The sequence below is a fragment of the Hylobates moloch genome, unplaced genomic scaffold (genome assembly GCF_009828535.3).
Source record: "Hylobates moloch isolate HMO894 unplaced genomic scaffold, HMol_V3 SCAFFOLD_13, whole genome shotgun sequence".
Taxonomy (NCBI): domain Eukaryota; kingdom Metazoa; phylum Chordata; class Mammalia; order Primates; family Hylobatidae; genus Hylobates; species Hylobates moloch.
Window position 1 is genome coordinate 104,392,669 of NW_026652288.1, and position 22,689 is coordinate 104,415,357.

Below are 22,689 nucleotides of genomic sequence, written 5' to 3' on the forward strand. Positions count from 1 at the left end.
GCTAATTTTTGTATTTTTAGTAGAGAAGGGGTTTCACCATGTTGGCCAGGCTGGTCTTGAACTCCTGACCTCAGGTGATCCGCCCGCCTTGGCCTCCCAAAGTGCTGGGATTACAGGTGTGAGCCACCACGCCCGGCACCTTTGGAATTTTCTATCCCAGCCCCAAGCTTGGGATGGGTCTGGGGCACCCAGATACCCTCCCCATGAAGCCAGGCCCCGCACCCTGCTCAACCGCCTGCACACAGGCAGGTGATCCTCTTACTCTGTGGCTCCTCTCACCTTTGCTTCCTCTCTCCTGGTACTGGGACGAGGTAAGACCTTAAACACGTGAGAGCCCCCAGGGAATAATTCAAATTCAATCATAGAAAATGAAGGCACAAAGCCTGGGCTGCTGGGAGGGCCCGAGGGCCTGGAGATGGAGGCTTGGCAGGCCCAGCACTGCTGAAGCCAAGGGAATGAGTGACTTCTCCAAAAGCAGGTTGAGTCATGCTGAACCTCATTGGTTCCCTAGTAGCAGGAGCATGAGGACCAAGGACGGGACTTAGGAGATTCATGATAGGGGTGAGGGCAAGAGCAGCCAAGAGTCAGGAGGGTCAGAAGTGTGTCTGATCCCTTGGCAGGGTGCGGTGGCTCACACCTGTAATCCTAGCACTTTGGAAGGTCAAGGCAGGTGAATCACCTGAGGTCGGGAGTTCAAGAGCAGCCTGGCCAACATGGCGAAAACCCGTCTCTACTTAAAATACAAAAATTAGCCGGGTGTGGTGGCAGGTGCCTGTAATCCCAGCAACTCAGGAGGCTGAGGCAGGAGAATCGCTTGAACCCGGGAGGCGGAGGCTGCTGTGAGCCGAGATCACACCATTGCACTCCAGCCTGGGTGACAGAGCGAGACTCTGTCTCAAAAACAGCAACAACAACAACAAAAGAAGTATGTCTGATTCCTGACGCCAAGAGTAGAAGCGGTTTCAACAAAGAGGGTGTGGTCAACAGTGCCAGGTGCAGCTGATGTAAAGGAAAAGTGGCCTTTTTTTGTCCTTGACGTGGATGCGTACAAACCCTCCCCTGGGTCCAAGCTCAGGGCTGGGCCGCGATCAGGAGCCCTCAGGCTAGATCTGGTGCGGAGGAGACCTGCTGCCGAGGCTGGACGGGTGAGCCTGGAAGGGCGTGGACCCTCCACCCAACCTCAGGGACAAGTGCCCAGCGTCCCACTGAGCAGAAACAGGGTGGGACGGAAACCAAACAAATTGCTCCTGAAATCCATGTTTTAGGAACGTTTGGTTTTCAGCTTCTCTTTCCTGCAGCAGGATATTTAAAGAAAACAAATCTTTAAAGTCTTCTACTCCAAAGCAAAGAGCGCTGTGTGTGCCTACTTCTGGTCTCTGCTTCAGGAACAAACCCCCTTTACTCTCTGGCCTGGATTGTGCCCAAGGCAGCCGGAGCCTCCTGGCCAAGCTGGGCCAGCAGCACAGGCCCCTGCCAAAGGCTCAGAGTGAGCTGGGCACCACCAGGCCTTGAGGCCTTCCAGAGGCTTCTACTCCAGGGCACTCTGAGGCCGGGGGCTGTGGGTGGCTAACTGACTATGCCGCCAGCTGGGAGCAGAGAGGGCCCCATCTCTGCCCCAAATCCAAGTCTGGCCAGCTCTTTCCCCTAGGGATAGATACTTGGTGGGGAAGAGAGGGAGCTGAGAAGGTCACCTAAGAAAGGTGACCCAGGCCGTCTGCCTGGGAGTCAGAATGAGGTGGCCCATCCTCAGCCTTGACCATTTCCCAATGCCCTATTTTATTTAAGTTTTTATTTTATTATATAGGGACAGGGTCTCACTATATTGCCCAGGCTAGTCTTGAACTCCTGGACTCACATGATCCACTTGCCTCGGCCTCCCAAAGTGCTGCGATTACAGGCATAAGCCACCACACCCAGCCCCCAGATAATCTAAATTCAGAGCCTGCAAAAGGGTCAGGGCCCACGGAGAGAAAATGGAGACAGAAGAGAAAGGGAATTTCTCCCTTCAGTTCCCCACGCCTGAGTCAGACCTTCTCACCGTTTCCTTTACAATCACCGCACACCCACCTGGCCCTGGCCTAAGAAAGGAATACAAGTCCATGAAGGTTCTCCTTTCTTTTTTCTTCTTTTTCTTCTTCCGTTTCATCTTTTCTTCTTCTTCTTTTTCCTCCTCCTCCTCTTCTTCTTCTTTTTTCTTCTGTCGCCCAGGCTGAGCGAGTGCAATGACGCGATCTTGGCTCACTACAACCTCCACTTCCGTGTCTCAAGCGATTCTCCCACCTCAGCCCCTGGGACTACAGGTGCGCACCACCACGCCCGGCTAATTTTTGTATTTTTTTGTAGAGACAGGGTTTTGCCATGTTGGCCAGGCTGGTCTTGAACTCCTGACCTCAGGTGATCCGCCCACCTCGGCCTCCCAAAGCGCTGGGATTACAGGCGTGAGCCACCATGCCCGGCCCATCATGTACCCTTCTGATCCTACAAGCGCACTGTGAGGTGGGCCGGGCATGGAGTTTAGTTTCAGCTTTGCATTGAGATCACAGCGGCCGGGTCTGGAGTTTAGTTTCAGCTTTGCATTGAGATCAGAGCAGCCGGGCATGGAGTTTAGTTTCAGCTTCACATTGAGATCAGAGCGGCCAGGCATGGAGTTTAATTTCAGCTTTGCATTGAGATCAGAGTGGCTCTGAGAGGTCAGGGCCTCATCCAGGGCCACACATCCAGCTGGCAGCAGAGCCACCTGTCCACCCAGCTCTCCGGATGCCCGGCCTGTGCTCCCTGCACAGCCGCTTACTGCCCTGCCAGGAAAAGGCAGGCAGGAGGGATCTTTCCACTCCCATCAGGGGCTGAGGAACAGGCATCTAGGAGCTAAATCTGGCTGGGGGAATCTCCCAGCCCAGACAGCCCAGGACCCTGCTCAGGGGACCGTACTTTCACTTGCTGACCTCATGCCTCCACCACTACTCGGGACAGATGAGGTTCAGCATGACTCAGGTTCAGCCAAAGGATACTAATAGGCCATGGAATAAATCCTGCCTGGAGCCCCATTCACCTCAGGACTTGTCCTCAGACCGTGGACCTTCCTCCCTGGTCACTCAGTCAAGGGATCGCAGGAGATCAGTGCAAGAGTAGCTCTGAATCGGCCGGGCGTGGTGGCTCACGCCTGTAATCCCAGCACTTTGGGAGGCCGAGGCAGGTGGATCATGAGGTCAGGAGATCGAGACCATCCTGGCTAACACGGTGAAACCCCGTCTCTACTAAAAAAATACAAAAAATTAGCCAGGCGTGGTGGCGGTCACCTGTAGTCCCAGCTACTCGGGAGGCTGAGGCAGGAGAATGGCGTGAACCCGGGAAGCAGAGGCTGCAGTGAGCCGAGATCGCGCCACTGCACTCCAGCCTGGGTGATAGAGCAAGACTCCATCTCAAAAAAAAAAAAACAGTAGCGCTGAAGGTTACCCCCCCAGCACACCTGGTCTTTGCAGGCCCAAGACACCCACAAGAGTAACAGCAGCGCCTCATTCAGGAGGCCGAGGACTGAGTGAGCAAATGCAGGCCGAGCGCGTCCCCAGGCCTGGACCGCCATTAGCGTTCAACCGCGTTATCACTGTCGTCTTGCTACACCGGAGCCAGATCACTAGGCCTTTAGGAGGAACGTGCCCTTCCTGTTGACAGGCCAGGCCTCGGACCCAGCCGTCTCCTCTCCGTGGGGTGGCAGGAAGGGCCCAGGACTCCGGTGGCAGATCAGGGACCCCCCAGCCTGGCCTCTGCTCAGCTGTATGATCCCTGGGAAGCCCCACCTTGCGTCCCCCACCGCCTTGGTTTTCTTCTCGCTGAGAAGGGAGGGAGGTGGCTGGCTGTTCAGTAAGTAGGGCCCCTTCCACTTTGGGAATCCCCAGTTCCAGCAGCAGAACTTCCCCAAGCAGAAGGCCGCTGGGAAAGTGGGTGCCCGGGTGGGAGGCGGAAGCCCCAGGGAGAGGCAGACGAAGGTGCCCTGTGCAGGCTCCGCCTCCAGCCTGGCGGACAGTTCCCTAGATTTCCACACCCAGACCAGGGCCTTCCCAGAACCGCAGCCAGGACATGAAAAGCTGTCAGACAGTTGCCTCTGTGTTCCTGGAAGCTGTGGTTCAGGAAAAGTGGGAGGGAGAGAAGGAGAGAGAGGGCAATCGAGGGAGAGCAGAAGAGAGTGTGAAGAGAAAGAGAAAGACGGGAGGAGGAGGAGCAGGGGGAAGGGAGGACGCAAGCGTGGAAAGGTGAGAAGAGGTGAGGCAGAGGCCCACGTGGAGAGGCAGAGCCTGGGACGCTGCCTGCGGGGGAGGTCAGGTGAGGAGCAGGGAGGGCGGAGGCTGTGAGCAGCCCACCCTGGAACAGAGCTCGGAACCACCGTTGCTTTTGACTTCCTTCAGCCTGAAACACTGCCTGGCCACAAAGCAGAAGCAGCAGTTGCTTTCTTAACAGGAGGCAGAGCCGTTGTTGGGTGATCTTCTTCCCATCCCCTTGAAGAATCTCAGCCCATGCCCCCATCCCCTTTGGCCTGGAGACACCAGTGTTGGTGGGTTTTCTGTAAAACGGTAACAAAGACCTCGTGTCCGAAGCAGCACCCTTCACCTCTGTTGTCAGGGCCACGGGGGAACCCACACCCAGCCGGGCAGGAGGCTGTTGTCATGGTAACTGGCATCCCAAGGCCTGACCTGCCTCCCGCCTCCTTTATCCGGCTGTGATGATCATTGTTCCCTCCAAGAGGCACCTGTCATGTGTGGGGGTTTGTGCCAAGCTCTTTCCATGCACTAGGTAAGCCCTGTCATAACCACACGACGAGATACGACTAGTGTGTGTGTGTGTGTGTGTGTGTGTGTGTGTGTGTGTGTGTGTCTTCTAGAGATACAATTATTAATCTCACGTTACAGAGGGAGAAACCAGGCAGCCCACTTTCAGAGCCCTCATCTTAACTGTGACCCTACGCTGAAATAAAATGTGGAAACCGCCCACAGACACACCTCGTGGTGGCTACGGGTCACGGGAGCTGCACTTCTGCCTCTTGGAGAGTTGCTTGTTTGCGCCATGCCGGTTTCCTCACCCCAGAAACTGGAATAACAACCCACAGAGCAGTTGCGAGGATTGAAGGAGGGGGCCTGGACACTGAGCACAGGCCCTGGCCCAGGCAGGGCTCGATCGAGGGTTTGTTAGTACAGGAGTTCTGGCAAGCCTTCAGCCCCTGGGCTGCTTCCCTCCAGCCATTCTTCTTCATGCTAAGAACTAAAGAGAAGGGATTCAGACCCAGATGAAGCATGGGTGCCAGGCACTGTGCCCAGCTGCCCATGAGAGCCAGCAAGGTGCCTGAGTCCTTTGAGGTACTAGGATTCTGGGCCCTAGATCCTGCAGTGCGATGACCTCCCCTTCCCCCATCTGTCCCTGCCCTGCTGCACCCTCAGCCACCTGCCGGGCCCCCACCCAAGGGTCAGGGCAGAGCAGGGCAGGGCTGAGCGGGAGGCAGGCAGAGGGGGTCATTATCGCCAGCAGCACAGGGCTGAAGAGAGTTAAACCTTCTTATCAGTTCCCTGGGCCTGTGCTGAAATGCCCAGCCCAGCCCAGCTCTGAGGCACAGGGGCTGGAGAGCAGAGCCCTGGGGTTGCCAGCCAAGCCTGTCTCCTCTGGAATGGCCCAGGACCAGCGATAAAGGCAGCGGCCTGGGAACCAGAGAGTCACCAGACTGGCTGCACCGTGTGATCTGATGCAACCACTTCCCTCTCTGGGCCCCAGAGTCCCTGTTTGTGAAACTGGGGGGTGGGGGGCAGCTGGATGGGGCAGCCCGGGTCCCTACCTCTCCTAGAGAGGTAGGATCCTGTGATCCCTGGGAGGTGGCTACGACTGTCAGTCCTACAGACGAGGAAGCTGAGGCTGCACACGGGACAGTGGCTTCTCCACAGCACACTGGTTGGGCACAGAGAGGAATGGCGGGGCTGAGCCCCACCCCACATGCCCATGAAGCTTGTGAGCCTTCCAGAAGGCCCGTGGAGGAAAGGCGTGGAGATAGGGGGGCGCTGCTCTGGGCACCCCGTCCCAGGGTCTGACCCCTTTCTTCAGGCCCTAGGGGCCAGCTGGGGACCTCTCAGAGGAGCCCTAGATAATCAGGACCTGGCAGCTTTGCAGGCCTGGGGGTCACTCTTGGCTCCAGCCCACAGAAGGCAGAGATGGCAGGGCTTCCTGGGCGTGTGGACAGTCGGCCCCGTAACTGGGCTCTGATAACACCCCTCCCCTTATCAGTGGGTCAACGACTGGGTGGGTGCATCTGAGAATCAAGGGTACATTCCACAGAAACAAGGAACGGGCAGAAAGGAAAAGTGGGTGCAGCTGAACCGAGGCCTCCCAGCCCGGCTGCAAAGAATCCCGGAAGGGTCCCCTGGCTTAGTGGGGAGACTGTGCAGTGGTGGGGAGTCAAAGGGACAGTCTAAGTCTCACTTAACCCTCCAGGAGCCAAGGGGCCTGATCCAAGCGACTTTCCTGAAGAAACCTTAGAAATCTTGGGCTGGGGCCGGGCACCGTGGCTCACGCCTGTATTCCCAGCCCTTTGGGAGGCTGAGGTGGGCTGATCACTGAACCCAGGAGTTTGAGACCAGCCTGGCCAACATGGTGAAACTCTGTCTCTACTAAAAATACAAAAATTAGCTGGATGTGGTGGTGCACACCTGTAATTCCAGCTACTCAGGAGGCTGAGGCACGAGAATCAATTGAATCTGGGAGGAGGAGGTTGCAGTGCGCCGAGATCGCACCACGGCACTCCAGCCTGGGCGATACAGCAAGATTCCGTCTCAAAAAACAAAAAGAAACCCCAGGCTGAGAGGGACAGAGAGACCCTAGAATCTACATTTAGAGCAGGAGGGCATTGCCCTCAGAGGGGTCATGGTCTCCTTTGACACTATGAGGAAAATTATGTGTGTCCAGTGGGGAAACTGAGGCCTAGCACGTGAGGGGAAAGGACTCGCAGCTGGCTTAGGGCTTGAAAGGCCCTTGCCTGAGGCTGAGTGGGTCCCCTGCATACCTGGAGGTGAGGACCAGCAGGTGCCATCCCGAACCAAGGGACAGGGCGGCAGAGGAAGGGCAGGGCGTCCCCAGATACTGGGCCTGGGCTCCTTTGCCCCTGTGGGCTGGGACTCCAGGCAGGCACCACTTCTTCAACCAGCCAGTTCCATAATTCACATCCCGGCCTTGGCCCAGGCTCCTGGACCCCCTCCTCCGTGGCCCAGGCCAGGCAGGTGGGTGAGGCTGGGCCTGCACAGGGAAGGGTCTGAAGCCTCCAGGGTCAGTCATGGCAGGACCCAGTGGGCTGGAGATCTGGAGGGACGTCCTGCATCACCAGCGGTAGAGAGGACAGGGGCTGGGCCAGCACCCCCCTGAGAATGCGCTCACACCCCAGCACACAGACACACACACCTCCACGGCACCTGCGGGTGGCTCATCTGAACTCTTGGGTGACATCCTTCCGTCCCCACCTTCCTCCACACCCTGGTTTCACCCGGATACAAAGGTGACAGGAAGCGAACTGTGTGGCTTGTGCCCATTTTGACACTCCAGGTGGCAGAATCACTGGGACACTTGATAAAAATTCCCACCCTCCCCTGACACGGAGAGGCTGAGCCAGAGGAGCCTGGCAGAAGGGACTTCCCTAAAGAAACGGACCCCGGTCAATCTCGAAGGTGGTCCTTGGAGAAGCTCTGGGTGGTGTGTCAGCTGTGTGGTGGAGAAAATAATCATGATGGTACTGGCTGCACTCATTGCGTGCCTACTGTGTGCCTGTGTCCCGATGTTTTGCATGAAACACCTCATTCCAGCCTCTGACAACCTTCCAGAAAGATGACATTGTTCCCAGTCCCACGGTCACATTCTGGCCGCTAGCAGAGACACAGTTAGATGTGCCCCCCGACCCCCCCCAACCCCATGGGCCTGAAGACTTGTGGGGCCTGGGACCACCCCAGGGGCAAGACCAGAACCAGCTCCTGACTTCCCACCAGGAAAGAGGGACCAGGGTGAGACACAGCTGCAGGAAAGATGCGAGCCTGGGCTGTGGTGGAGAACACCCCCACCCCTCCACTTCCCCAGGACTCGGCAGGCAGGAGGGGTCCACTCCCAGCCTCAGGGCCCCAGAATCGATGGGGCCAGCCCTAACCCCACCCCGGAGGCTCCAGCGAGGCAGGGCTGGACCAGGCCAGGCCTGGCGAATCCCTGGGCTGTGGGCGCCCCCTACAGCCAGACAGAGGTGCGGCCGGGCAGAGGCCAGGTCCTCCCCAACCTCAGACACCCCGACATTGGTGGATTTTCCTGTTCCATCATCTCCAGCCCTAGCTGGGAGCTGGGCCAGTCAACTCCTGCAATTATTATTATTATTGTTGTTATTATTATTATTATTATTATTATTAATTATTGTTGTTGTTGTTGTTGCCCTTTTTTTTTTGAGACAGAGTCTCACTCTGTCACCCAGGCTGGAGTGCAATGGTGTGGTCTTGGCTCACTGCATCCTCCATCTGCCAGGTTCAAGCGATTCTTCTGCCTCAGCCTCCCTAGTAGCTGGGACTACAGGCGCGTGCCACCAAGCCCAGCTAGTTTCTGTATTTTTTACTAGAGACAGGGTTTCATTATGTTGGCCAGGCTGGTCTCGAACTCCTGACCTCAGGTGGCCTCGGCCTCCCAAAGTGCTGGGATTACAGGCATGAGCCACCACGCCCAGTCTATTGTCGCCCAATCTTAAGGAGGAGAGAAATGTTAGGTGTCTCGTCCGAGGTCACAGAGCCAGGCGGTGTCGGGTCCCGAACTCAGGCCTCCACAGATCCTGGCTCCTCCATCCCGGAAGGTCTTTGTCTCGGCCCATGAGAGCCTCCTCCAAGCCCTCACCCAGGACAGACATGCTCAGCATGACAGTTGTAAGAGGCAGTCAAGGGTATTTAATGGGCATTGAGGGTCTTGGCAGTCCCACCAGGGGAGTGGGCAAAGGGCAGGGCACAGAAAGGCTTCCACTCAGGGCTCAGGGAGTGGGAGGTAAGGAGGCAGGTTCAGGAGGTGGAATCAGGAGGTGGGTTCAGGAGGCGGAATCAGGAGGGGGGTTCAGGAGGTGGAATCAGGAGGTGGATTCAGGAGGCGGGTTCAGGAGGTGGGTTCAGGAGGCGGGTTCAGGAGGTGGAATCAGGAGGTAGATTCAGGAGGTGGGTTCAGGAGGTGGAATCAGGAGGTGGAATCAAGAGGTGGGTTCAGGAGGCGGAATCAGGAGGTAGATTCAGGAGGCGGGTTCAGGAGGTGGAATCAGGAGGTGGGTTCAGGAGGTGGAATCAGGAGGTGGGTTCAGGAGGTGGAATCAGGAGGTGGATTCAGGACGTGGGTTCAGGAGGCGGAATCAGGAGGTGGGATCAGGAGGTGGGTTCAGGAGGTGGAATCAGGAGGTGGGTTCAGGGTGTGAGCTCAGGTGCTGGTGCTGTGGGCATCTCCGGGTGCACGGGGCGAGAGGAAGGCCGAACCTCGCCTGGGGGCTCCTGCAGCCGCAGGGGCAGCACTGGGCCCGTGTGGAACTAAACACAGAACAGGGGCATGAGCGCTCTCAACAAGACCCCGCCCTGCAGCTCATGCCAGGTCTCCTGCTCCTGGAGGCAAAGGGAGCGGGCTGGCCCCACAGAATGTGCTGCAGAGGCCCCGGGGGGCGCAGGGGTTGCCCAGCCCCAAGGCGGCCTCCTGATGCTCCACCTCCGTGTCTCATGGGGCTTCGAGTCAACGTTTCCTTTAAATAAAAGCATCTCCCACTACCCCCACCCCCTGGCCAAATTATAAACCACGAGACAGTCCTGTGAGTAGGTGACTGGCCCGAGGCCCATCAGCACATGTGGGGGGGAGTCATCCTTCATTTGTCTTTGTGACTCCAGGGACTCCTGGGTATATTCTAGAGGCCTGGGTCCTCCTTTCAACGCCCCTCCAGTGTAGAGCCCTCCTCCCCCAAGCTCGGAGCGCTCCAGCTTCAGGGTCAGCCCAACCTCAGGGGCCTCCCCAACACCCTCACGACCTGCAGACATCCCTCTCCCGACACGCACAGACACCCACGCGCACACATGCTTCTTACCTCCTGGAGAGCTGCAGCCTCACCACGCCCTGGGGCACCCCTCCCTGGTTTGTAGGGACCCAGAGGTTGGGGCTGGGGGCCAGGGCAGGCTGGGGGGTTGAGAGCAGAGGGGGACATTGGAGGGTGCATGTTCGGCATGGATGTCCAGTCAGGCCCCACCACTCTCTGCAGCTGGACAGCTTCAGCCATGTACCTGGGGAGCAGCAGGCCAGATGCAGGGGCCACTGTCCTCCCTGGTCTGGCTCCCCTGCCCCCCTCAGCTTGGGAAGCACGAAGCCCAGGGCTTGGCTCTGCAGGAAGCTGAGGCCAGCCTCATCCAGGATGCAGCACCCCTCTATGCCATAACGGGGCAAGAACACACAGAGCCAAGGACGCAGGGAGGCCCCAGAGCTCCCAGTGCCCTGGAGAAAACCCCAGAGGCGCCGGAACGGTGGGTATAAGGGTCTGGAGCTGTGCTAAGGAGCCAGGGGGAAGCCGCCGCTGCCCCACCCCCAGGGTTCAGCAGTTGGGCCTCTGGTTTGCCAACTCACTTGGGTCCCAGTGGTGCACAAATTGTTAAATACCAGTTGCTGGCACAGCCCTGGTCGAAGGGGTTGTATCCCAGAAGGTGTCTGCACTGGAGGGGGATGGAAACCGGAAGAGGAGCTCAGAACCAGCAGGAATGGCTGGGCCATTGCCCAGTGGCCCTCCCTGAGCGGGTCAGCTAGCCAGGCCTCAGCCCAGGGCAGCAGCAAGCTGGAGGCCAGGAGACTGAGAGGACCTCCCCACCACGGCCCCATCCTCCTCCTCTTGGTCTCCACTGGCCACACACATCTTCCTGCCACCTCCTTCCAGACACTGAACGTCACTGTCTGGAAGGTGAGTTGAGCGAGGCCCAGTCATAGTTCCCTAACCATGATCACATGACCCGGGAAACCTGGGCTAAAAGCCTTGAACACACCACGCGGTAAAGGCCAAGCCCTCCCCTGGGCACTCTTGACCTTGATCAGGTTCTCTCCCTCCTCTCTCCGCTTCGCCCACTCACTCTACCCATCCGCCTCACCCCTCCCGAACTCCCCCTCCTCCCCAGGGCAGGCTGGGCCTCACCTGACTTCAAGAGCCTTCGCTGTCACGTTTTGTCACTGAAAGTGGCCCAGCAGCATCTCTGCCCACCACCAACTCCCCTGTGTCCCATGCCCCCGCTCCCTGGCGCACAGGCTGAGATTTTCAACACCATCCTCCACCAAAGGAACCAGGACTCCATGCAAGGGTAGCTGGCACTCACTCGAGGGAGGAAAAGTCTGGGTGGCCCCATAACAGCTCACTGTCGCCACAGGGCAACGCGCATCCTTGCACTATTTGAGATTCTGCCTACTTTAAGGTATTTAAAGCATGTGAAAGAAACATATTGGCCGGGTGAGATGGCTCCTGCCTGTAATCCCTGCACTTTGGGAGGCCGAGGCGGGTGGATCACTTGAAGTCAGGAGTTTGAGACCAGCCTGGCCAACATGGTGAAACCCCATCTCTACTAAAAACACAAAAAATTAGCCAGGCGTGGTGGCAGGCACCTGTAATCCCAGCTACTGGGGAGGCTGAGGCAGGAGAATCGCTTGAACCCAGGAGGCGGAGTTTGCAGTGAGCCGAGATCATGCCACTGCACTCCAGCCTGGGTGACAGACTGAGACTCCGGCTCAAAAAAAAGAAATTGGTATTGTATTAGTCATTTAGAAGATTTTGATTAAATTGGCCAGGCATAGTGATTGGCACCTGTAATCCAAGCATTTTGGGAGATGGAGAAGGGAGGATCTGGAGCCCAGAAGTTCGAGACCAGCCTGAGCAACACAGTGAGACTTTCATCTCTAAAAAAGTAAAAATAGTTAGGTGGCTGTGGCATTGTGCACCTATAGTCTCAGCTTCTTGGGAGGCTGGGATGAGAGGATTCCTTGAGCCTAGGAGTTCGAGGCTGCAGTGAGCTGTGATTACACCACTGCACTCCAGCCTGAATGACAGAGTGGGACCCTGTCTCTAGAAAAACTAAAAGTATATTGAGAGAATTTTAAAATTTAGGGATATATATATACATTTTTTTTTTGAGACGGAGTCTTGCTCTGTCACCCAGGCTGGAGTGCAGTGGCTCGATCTCAGCTCACTGCAAGCTCTCCCTCCCGGGTTCACGCCATTCTCCTGCCTCAGCCTCCCAAGTAGCTGGGATTACAGGTGCCCGCCACCACGCCCGGCTAATTTTTTGTACTTTTAGTAGAGGCGGGGTTTCACTGTGTTAGCCAGGATGGTCTCGATCTCCCGACCTCATGATCCACCCACCTTGGCCTCCCAAAGTGCTGGGATTGCAGGTATGAGCCACTGAGCCCGGCCTTTTTTTTTTTTTGAGACGCAGTTTTGCGCTTGTTGCCCAGGCTGGAGTGCAGGGATCATAGGTCTTCGCAAACTCAAACTCCTGGGCTCAAGGGATCCTCCCACCTCTATCTCCAAAGTAGCTGAGACTACAGGCATGCACCACTATGCCCAGCCAATTTTTAATTTTTTTGCAGGAATGGGGTCTGGCTATGTTGCCCAGGCTGGTCTTGAACTCCTGTCCTCAAGTGATCTTCCCACTTCAGCCTTTCAAAGGGCTGGGATTACAGGTGTGAGTCACTGTACCTGGCATTAGGGAAATAAATTTTGATTTATTAGATTTATATAAGGTATAGAAAAATGTTGATTGTATATGAGGCACAGAAAAATGCTTAAAAGAATGATGATCTTTGGCCGGGCGCGGTGGCTCACGCTTGTAATCCCAGCACTTTGGGAGGCCGAGGCGGGCGGATCACGAGGTCAGGAGATCGAGACCAGGGTGAAACCCCGTCTCTACTAAAAATACAAAAAATTAGCCGGGCGTGGTGGCGGGCGCCTGTAGTCCCAGCTACTCGGAGAGGCTGAGGCAGGAGAATGGCGTGAACCCGGGAGGCGGAGCTTGCAGTGAGCCGAGATTGCGCCACTGCACTCCAGCCTGGGCGACCGAGCAAGACTCCGTCTTAAAAAAAAAAAAAAAAAAGAATGATGATCTTTAATAAATTCATAAGACTGACCAATACATTTTTCTTTTTTTTTTGAGACAGAGTCTCACTGTGTCGCCCAGGCTGGAGTGCAGTGGCACGATCTTGGCTCACTGCAACCTCCGCCTCCCGGGTTCAAGCGATTCTCCTGCCTCAGCCTCCCAAGTAGCTGGGATTACAGGCGCCCGCCACCACACCCGGCTAATTTTTGTATTTTTAGTAGAGACGGGGTTTCACTGTGTTGGCCAGGCTTGTCTCGAACTCCTGACCTCAAGTGATCCACCCACCTTTGCCTCCCAAAGTGCTGGGATTACAGGTGTGAGCCACCGCACCCGGCCAAAACAGACCAATACATTTGTACCTGCCTCTCCCAGGCAAGATGCTTTCAGATATGAATGAAACCAACAGCTCTCGGCCGGGCACCATGGCACACACCTGTAATCCCAGCACTTTGGGAGGCCAAGGCGGGTGGATCACTTGAGGCCAGGAGTTCGAGACCAGCCTGGCCAACATGGAAGAACCCCGTCTACTAAAAATGCAAAAATTAGCCGGGCATGGTGGCATGTGCCTGTAATCCCAACTACTCAGGAGGCTGAGGCAGGAGAATCACTTGAATCTAGGAGGTGGAGGTTGCAGTGAGCCGAGATAGCACCACTGCACTCTAGCCTGGACGACAGAGTGAGACTCTGTCTCAAAAAATAAAAAAAGAAAAAGAAACCAACAGCTCTGAAGCACTCAGACTGTCCCCCTCACTGTCTCCAGACCTGGGGCTCCTGCTCCTGTTCTGTGTCTGAAACTGCCTGACACTCCACAGGACCAAAGCCAGGGTGGGCTGCTTCTTGCTCTGTCTCCCACCCAACCCCCCTCTCCATTCCCCACCAGGGATCAGGGCATCTGGTTTCTCTCTCTGTCTTTTCGTCCCTCCCAAAGTGCTATGGATTCCTTTGTTGGTTGGTTCACTCACTGTTTCAGAAGTATTTTGGGGCCTTAAAAATGTTCCAGGGGCCGGGCATGGTGGCTCATGCCTGTAATCCCAGCACTTTGGGAGGCCAAGATGGGTGGATCATTTGAGGTCACAAGTTCAAGACCAGCCTGGCCAACATAGTGAAATCCCATCTCTACTAAAAATACAAAAATTTTTAGTAGAGTGTGGTGGTGCATGCCTGTAGTTCCATCTGCTTGGGAGGCTGAGGCAGGAGAATCACTTGAACCCAGGAGGTGGAGGTTGTGGTGAGCCGAGATGACGCCATCGCACTCCAGCTGGGACAACAGTGTGAGACTCCGTCTCAAAAAAAGAAAAAAAAAGTTCCAAGGACTGGTCTGAAAGCAGTGGTTTATCTCGCCTTTTCAGTAAGTTACAGACCCAATTCCTTGTTCTACCCTTTCCTCGCCGCTCACTACTGCCCTTGTAGTCAAGAAAAAAAAAAAAAAGGGAAGTTCCAGTCACTGTGCTGGGGGTTGAGGACGCACTGCACACGACATATCCTGGGCAAGCCTCAACCTTCAGGGTGGCGAGGGCAGCACCGAGGGAAGGCGCAGGAACCCAGGCAGTGGCGTCCAGGCACACTCAGAGGAGTCGCCCAGGGGGCCAGAGGCTGAGCCCTGGGGGGCGGGGACAGGCCGCTTCCCTGCGTGCAGTTTCAGAAGCTGCTGTGTGCGCTCCGGAAACAGTAGTCTGAGGCCTGACCGCTGGCTTTGGCCGCCTGGTGAGAGCGGCATCCGTGTGACAGTGAGCACGGCGGCCGGGGAAGGGGGAGAATGGAGCACGTGAGCACTGCCAGCTCTGTCACGAGACTTGGCTGCTGGAGAGCAGAGTAGGGCAGGCGGAGTGGAGGCTGGCGGTGCTAAGGGAGGGTTTTGCTTTGCTTTTAAGATGAGAGAGACAGGAGCGTGTGTAAATGGTGATGAAAATGAATGGTGCCAGTTGCGGTGGCTCACGCCTGTAATCCCAGCACTTTGGGAGGCCGAGGCGAGTGGATCACCTGAGGTCACGAGTTCGAGACCAGCCTGGCCAACACGGTGAAACCCTGTCTCTACTAAAAATACAAAAAATTAGGCGGGCGTGGTGATGTGCGCCTGTAATTCCAGCTACTTGGGAGGCTGAGGCAGGAGAATCGCTTGAACCCGGGAGGCCAAGATCACGCCACTGCACTCCAGTCTAAGTGACAGAGAGATACTCTGTCTCAAAAAAGAAAAAAAAGAAAGAAGAACGAAAGAAAGAAAGAAAGAAAGAAAGAAAGAAAGAAAGAAAGAAAGAAAAAGAAATTGAATGGTATTAATAGTAGCGACATCTAGAGCACTCACTTGTACCAGCTGCTACTCTATGTCTTAAACTCACCCATGCTGCCCACTTTACAGATGGGGAAAATGGACGCCTAGGTGGCTAAGTAATACACCCAGGATCTCTCTGCTGGTATGCTGTGGAGCTGTGATGTGAATATGTGTGAACTGCATCCAGAGACCTTGCTATCAACCACAGGCAGAGTTGCAGCCTGGGGATGGAGGAGGAAGGGAATGAGATTTGGGGCATGTGAAGAAGGCCTGAGGTGGGTGCTGTGGGCCGCGGGAAGGAGCCCTGCCTGGTGAATCGCAGGCCACGTTAAGGTCCCTGGAGGCTGGAGATCCTGGATCAGGAGGGCAGCATTCTGGGCAGAGGAGGGAGGGCAGGAAGAACCGCAGGATGTGAGAAGGGCGAAGCCTGCCCAGAAGAGGCTGAAACGATGCACTGAGGCCAAGGAGGGACCACATGCCGACCAGAGCGGGCTGATGAGGAAGGGCGGAGCGGGGGAGTCATAGGTGTGGGAGCCAAATATGGGTGTGGTAGAGTGATTGCAGGGTGACTGTGATGGGAGGTGGTGGGCAGAGACAGCACCTCTGTCCTTCCAGCTGTCTGATACCTGCAGCTGCTCCCTCATCAATGCTGCCCATCAGTTTTCCTAGAACAGCCAGTGTCCTGCTGAAGGAGTCTCATGGCGGGGAAGTCCACCCTCTCCACTCCTGCTCCACGTTGTGCTAGAGGCCCAAGACACGCAATAAGAAGAGAAAGAAATAAAGCCATACAGACTGGAAAAGAAGAAGTGAAACTGTCCTTTTTCACAGATGACAGGATTTCCTGTGTAGAATCAACAAAAAAGCTATTGGAACTAATAAATGAGTCTAGCAAAATGGCAGGATTCAACACCAATTCACAAAAATCCATTGTATTTCCTTATGATAATGAACAGATGGAAATTGAAATTTTAAAAAACATGCTTACAATAGCACAAAAAGCATGAAATACATATAAATCTAACAAAATGGATACAAAATCTATAGCTGAAAAACACAAAATAAGGATGAAAGACATTGAAGAAGACGTAAATAAATGGAGAGGTGTGGCATGTTCATGAATTCAAACACTCAGTCTTGTTAGAATGTCAATTCTCCACAAACTGATCTATAGGCTCCGTGAAATTCCAATGAAAATCCTAGCAGATTTTTTTGTAACAAGTAATAAGGAAACAATACAATTTTTTAAATGGACAAAAGATTGGAACAGATACTTCACCACAGTTACACAGATGGCAAAGAAGAACATGAAAATATGCTTAAACCATTAGTCATTAGGAAAATACAAACTGAAGCCACACTGAGATGCCACTACACATGTCTTATACCAGCTAAAACAAAAAACAACAAAAACAACTGACAACATCAAACGTTGGTAAAGATGCAAAGCAACTGGAATTCTTATATATTACGGGTAGGAATGCAAAATAGTACCACCATTTGGGAAGACAATTTGGCGATTTATTATGAAGTTAAACATTCAGGCCAGACACAGTGGCTCACGCCTATAATCCCAGCACTTTGGGAGGCTGAGGCAGGTAGATCACTTGAGGTCAGGAGTTCCAGACCAGCCTGGCCAACATGGTGAAACTCCATCTCTACTAAAAATGCAAAAATTAGCCTGGCGTGGTGGCTCACACCTGTAGTCTCAGCTACTTGGGAGGCTGAGGTGGGAGGATCACTTGAATCTGGGAGGTGGAGGTTGCAGTGAGCCAAGATCGAGCCACTGCACTCCATCCTGGGTGACAGAGTGAGACTCCATCTCAAACAAATAAACAAAAAACCACATTCAATTACCATATGACCCCTTCAAGTATTTACCCCAAAGAAATGAAAACTTATGTTCACATGCCTGTACACCAGTGTTTATAGCAGCTTTATTTATTATAATCTCCCAAGCTAGACATAACACAAACATCTTCAACTGGTAAATGGATAATCTATTGAACATCCATACAATGCAATACCGTACGGCAATCAAAAGGAATAAACGGCTGATATGAGCAACAACATGAATGAATCTCGAATGTATTGTGCTAAGTGAAAGAAGCCAGACTCACAAGCCAACAATCCCAGTTATTCTGGAAAAGGAAAATGTTAAGGACAGAAGGCAGATCAGTGGTTGCCAAAAGCTGCAGGTAGGGGGAGAAACTGACTACAAAAGACCATGATCTCTGATTTTCTGGGGTGACGGACCTGTTCTAAATATTGATTATGGTGGTGGCTGCAGGACTGTATCCATGTGTCAGAACTCATAGCTGTACACTAGAAAGGGGATTACATAGGTAGATTATTGCTCAATAAACGACTTTTTGTTTTGGTGTTTGTTTGTTTGTTTTGAGACAGAGTCTGGCTCTGTCTCCCAGGCTGGAGTGCAGTGGCACGATCTGGGCTCACTGCAAGCTCCGCCTCGCCGGTTCACGCCATTCTCCAGCCTGGACCTTTTTAATGTGGCCAGCGGAAGCAGTCGACTTGGTTGCCCACACCACCTTCTGCCCCAATTAGAATTGTTTCCTCTCCATCCTATCAGCATTCCACAGACTTTCAGGCTTCCCTGAGTTTTTGCAAAGGTGTCCCCTCACCTGCAATGCCCTCCTCTCTGTCTTCTGTCTCTCCCGAACCCCTAAGCTGCATGTCCTACCCTACCGTGTGGTCCTCCCTGAAGCCTCAATGCCTGAGTCTGCGCCACACAGCTCAGAACCGGCCGCCTCTCTGAGTGTTCGTGGGCATCTGGTGGGTGTTACTCTGATTTCAGGTTCCTCATCAACACGAGTGTGGAATGTAGCCTTACCCACCTCTATTCCCATCGCTCAAAGAATCCAAACCGCCCAGCACACAGTTAGGCCCCCAGGAGGGACACGGACCACCGAGCTCCCGGAGGAGGCGAGATTGGAAGCTCTTAAGAGCTGGGTCTGGAGGGACCTAACGAGGCACCGTCGCGGGTGGAGGTCAGGCTATCACAGGGCCAAGGGCAGTGGAGAAAGCGCGGGAAGCGCGGAGGTCCCGGAGGTGCAAGCTGACCACCCACGGCCCCACGTACCTTGCCCTTGTAGGTGCGGTCGGCCGAGCTCACGGACACGGCCTGGATCAGCAGCAGGAGGGACAGCGGCACCAGGAAGCCCGCGGCGGGCACAGCCACCACGATGCTGCGCGGGTTAAGGAACGGAGCTGCGGGACCCCCACGCCTGGCCCCGCCCCTCAGGCCCGACTCCGCCCCGAGCCCCGCCCCGCCCCGCCCCCGGACGCCCACCCACTCACCCAGTCCCCTGGCTCCACCCTCATCCCCCCACCCCCGCGAAAGCCTGACTCCACCCCGCTGTCCCCGCCCGTCCAGATCTGCGGTCCACCTTTAGCACCCGCTCCATGACCCCGCCAGATTCCTTTTCCTTTTTTCTTTTCTTTTCTCTTCTTTTCTTTTTTTTGGAGGCACAATCACAGCTCACTGCAGCCTCTACCGGTTGAAACGATCCTCCCACCTCAGCCTCCCGGGTAGCTGGGACTATAGGCACGTGCCACCACGCCCGGCTAATTTTTCTATTTTTTTGTAGAGACGGGGTCTATGTTGCCCAGGCTGGTCTGGGACTCGGGCTGAAGCGATCCTCCCGCCTCGGCCTCCCAAAGTGCTGGAATTACAGGCGTGAGCCACTGCCCCCGGCCCGCTAGAGGCTTAACGCTCCGCCCCTTCTCCTAGCCCCGCCCATCCCCCGACCCCACCCACCTCACCTCGTCCCAGACTGGTCCTTCCAGGTGGCTTCTCCCTCTAGCCCCGCCCCCATAGCCCCGCCCTCTACAGCCCCCTCCTTGGCTGTCCCCGCCTCCTCCCCTCCTTCCCCACGTGGGCGGATACGCGATGGCCTTGTCGGTGGAGAAGGGCAGGTGGGTTGTGCGCACCAGGAAGATGAGACAGGTGACCAGCATGGCGCCCGAGTAGAGGCACAGGGACAGGATGAGCAGCATGAAGAAGCGGAAGTTGCGGTGACCGATGCAGTTATTGACCCACTTGCAGTGGTGGTCAAAGTCCTGGGCAACGGGGAGAGGGGCCAGGCTTGAGGACTTCTCCTCCGGCCCAACTTCCATCACCCCAAATCCTGAGGCCTTCCCCCTGCCTTCTAGGCCACCTGCCCTTGGCCCATGCACTGGCTTCCACCCCCAGGGAGAAACTGAGCCACGGAATCCCTCATGCTGACACTTCCCTTGTTAGAGCACAGTTAGGACTCTGGTATATACGGTCACCTGTCAGAAGACCTTTAGAGAGAAGGCTGGCCTGGCCTTCTGTGAGACACATCCTACTGTAACTTTGGGCAGAACGTAAACCATTTCTGGGCCTCCACTTTCTCATCCATTCGATGAAGATGACAGTAACAGTAACACCCTTGCCCAGCCAGCCTCCTGCACTTGTAAACCTATGCAAGCCATGCTCACCAGACAGATGGTCACTCACAGCCAGGAGACCCTCCAACTTGGACACCCAGACCAGGCGGGCAGCCAGCCTGAGGGGCTTGGGTATCTTGTGTTAGCGAGCCCAGGGGTGGGACAGAGGGCTGCCTCTCCTCCCCTGGCCTGACCCAGCCCAGGACAGATGTGGATGCCCTGTGCATGTCAGCACCTCTGCAGGCAGTGGCCAGCCTCCCAGGACAGGTGCAGGTGGAGAACACATGAGTGACCAAGGGTGGCTGGGAGTTACTGCCACCCTTGGCCTTTAGCAGTCCTGAAAGACAGCTTCACAGCCAGCCCTGGCCCCTGTATGAGGGAGGCTCCTGGTCCCAGCCAGACGTGGGGCGATGGCTGGTGGACAGGTAGAGGGGCACTCACCTCCACACAGATGTTGCACCAGGGGCAGTGGTAGGTCCGGGGCGGGCGGTGGAAGCAGCACTTCGGACACCACTGCAGGCGGAAGGCCCCGTGGTTCACCCACACAACGTGCACCGTCAAGGGACCCTGCTCAGCGGAGCCTGGCATGGGAAGAGGATTGGGCATAGCAGAAGGCCCTGCGGTCACCCCGTGGCGGGGGCAGCTCCACAGCATCACAGAGCACGAGGAAGGGTGGGGACAAGGTGGGCAGGGGAACCCCTGTCCCCACTGAGCAAGCTGTCCAAGCTCAGAAAGGGTGGCAGTCAAAGGGAAGACGGGTTTCCAGCCAGGAGAGTTTTGTATGAAACTCAGGCGTTTGGAACAGTGAGTGCTGTTTTGAGTGTCATTGTGTAGTGAAGGGAGGAAGTGCATACAGTGGTTTGGAAGAGCCCAAACCTCGCCTGCCCGGTCCTCCCATCTAAGGCAACTGGGAAACCTCAACAATTCTGTTTTTCCACACCTTGGTGGCTTAAGAAACTGGGTAGGGCCAGGTGCGGTGGCTCACACCTGTAATCCCAGCACTTTGGGAGGCCGAGGTGGGCTGATCATGAGGTCGGGAGTTCGAGACCAGCCTGGCCAATATGGTGAAACCCCATCTCTACTAAAAATACAAAAAATTAGCTGGGCTTGGTAGCATGCTCCTGTAGTCCCAGCTACTCGGGAGGCTGAGGCAGAAGAATCTCTTGAACCTGGGAGGCGGAGGTTGCAGTGAGCCGAGATCACTGCACTCCAGCCTGGGCAGCAAAGCAAGACTCTATCTCAACAAAAAGAAAAGGAAAGAGAGAAAGAAAGAAGAAAGGAAAGAAGGAAAGAAAGAGAAAGAAAAAGAAAGAGAGAGAAAGAAAGAAAGAGAAAAAGAAAGAAAGAGAAAGAAAGAAAGAAAGAGAAAGAAAGAAAGAAAGAAAAAAAAAAAAAAAAAAAAGGAAAAAAGGAGAAAAAAAAAAGGGAGAGGAGGAAGGGAGGGGAAGGGAGGGGAGGGGAGGGGAGGGGAGAAGAAAGTGCTAGGGCCAGAGCAATGAAGACGTGGGGTGAAGGGGTCCAGAGGCTGGAGGAGGGTCAGTAGGAAGAGCACTTTAGGAATCCCCCTGCAGGTTCCCAGCCCTTGGGTGTCACCTCCTTCTCCCAGGGGGCTGATGCCTCACCTTGATGTAAGATGCCAGGGTCTGAGAAGTTGAGTGAAATGAGACTAAAGAAGGAAAGGGCGAAGAGGGAGCCTGTGATGACAGGAAAGGCCCACTCCCCATTCTGAGCCAGCCACCTGCAACTGAGACCAGAGGCAGGCTCGGTCCTGAGCAGGGGCAGCCCAAAGCCCCCCGCCCAAGGCCTGTGGCTTACTCAGGTCAGGACCCATAGACCTTAAAGCCAGATTTAAAAATCCAGGGCCGGGCGCGGTGGCTCACGCTTGTAATCCCAGCACTTTGGGAGGCCGAGGCGGGCGGATCACGAGATCAGGAGATCGAGACCACAGTGAAACCCCGTCTCTACTAAAAATACAAAAAATTAGCCGGGCGTGGTGGCGGGCGCCTGTAGTCCCAGCTACTCGGAGAGGCTGAGGCAGGAGAATGGCGTGAACCCAGGAGGCAGAGCTTGCAGTGAGCCGAGATCGCGCCACTGCACTCCAGCCTGGGCGACAGAGTGAGACTCCGCCTCAAAAAAAAAAAAAAAAAAAAAAAAAATCCAGGCTCCAAATACCCAGGCAGACTCATAATGGCTCCACCAAATGTCACCAGCATGACCAGCCACCCAAAGCTCCCAAAATGCACAGGCACCCTTGACCTCTGCGCCTTTGCATGTCGGTTCCCTCGACCAGAATATCCCCCTTTCCCTGACCTCTCCCCCCGTCTTCTGCACTCCCCTGCCTCCATCCTATCATCTTCTGTTTCCCTGGCTGTCTCTTTGTAGGAAACCTAACGGCTTGCCTGGGAAACTCACGGGAATGCGAAGAAGAGGCCACTGAAAAAGACCAGCAGCACCACACTGAAGGCAGCAAACAGGCTGGGGAGGACCCAGGGACGTGGGACCAGAGGCAGGGGATGAGGCTCCTTCACCAGGGTCATGGCATCCATTAAGAGTGTCATGGCTGGGCCTCCTGCACCTCCAGGGGAGGTCAGAGCCACCAGGCTTCCTCCCCCAACCCAGCTTCCAGAGCTCCATGACCACGGCGGCCTCGCAGCCCAGGATGAAAGGAAAGAAGGCCCAGTGTGACATCACAGAGGCTGGGGGTCCTCAGCAGAACTGTCTGCAGCCTGCTTTGGCTGCCTCCGGTGACAGGAACTTCCAACAGCAAACCCCACCCCCGTCCCCACACATGCTGGGGAACCTAGAGGTCCTGCCCCTGAGAGGCTGCTGTTGTTGGAAAAAATATGACCTGGAGCAACATATGGGAAG

The 22,689-nt window shown here is 55.4% G+C and overlaps 1 protein-coding gene across 1 annotated transcript; it reads right to left on the reverse strand.

The window, feature by feature from the left end:
• Nucleotides 1-10,109: 10,109 nt before the first annotated feature.
• On the reverse strand, nt 10,110-22,431 carry ZDHHC19 (zinc finger DHHC-type palmitoyltransferase 19). The gene is given in 8 exon segments (XM_058426206.1): nt 10,110-10,169; nt 10,172-10,283; nt 10,621-10,706; nt 18,491-18,596; nt 19,298-19,470; nt 20,263-20,402; nt 21,444-21,565; nt 22,234-22,431. Coding segments are annotated over 8 exon segments (945 nt in total). The 5' UTR covers nt 22,380-22,431.
• Nucleotides 22,432-22,689: the final 258 nt, after the last annotated feature.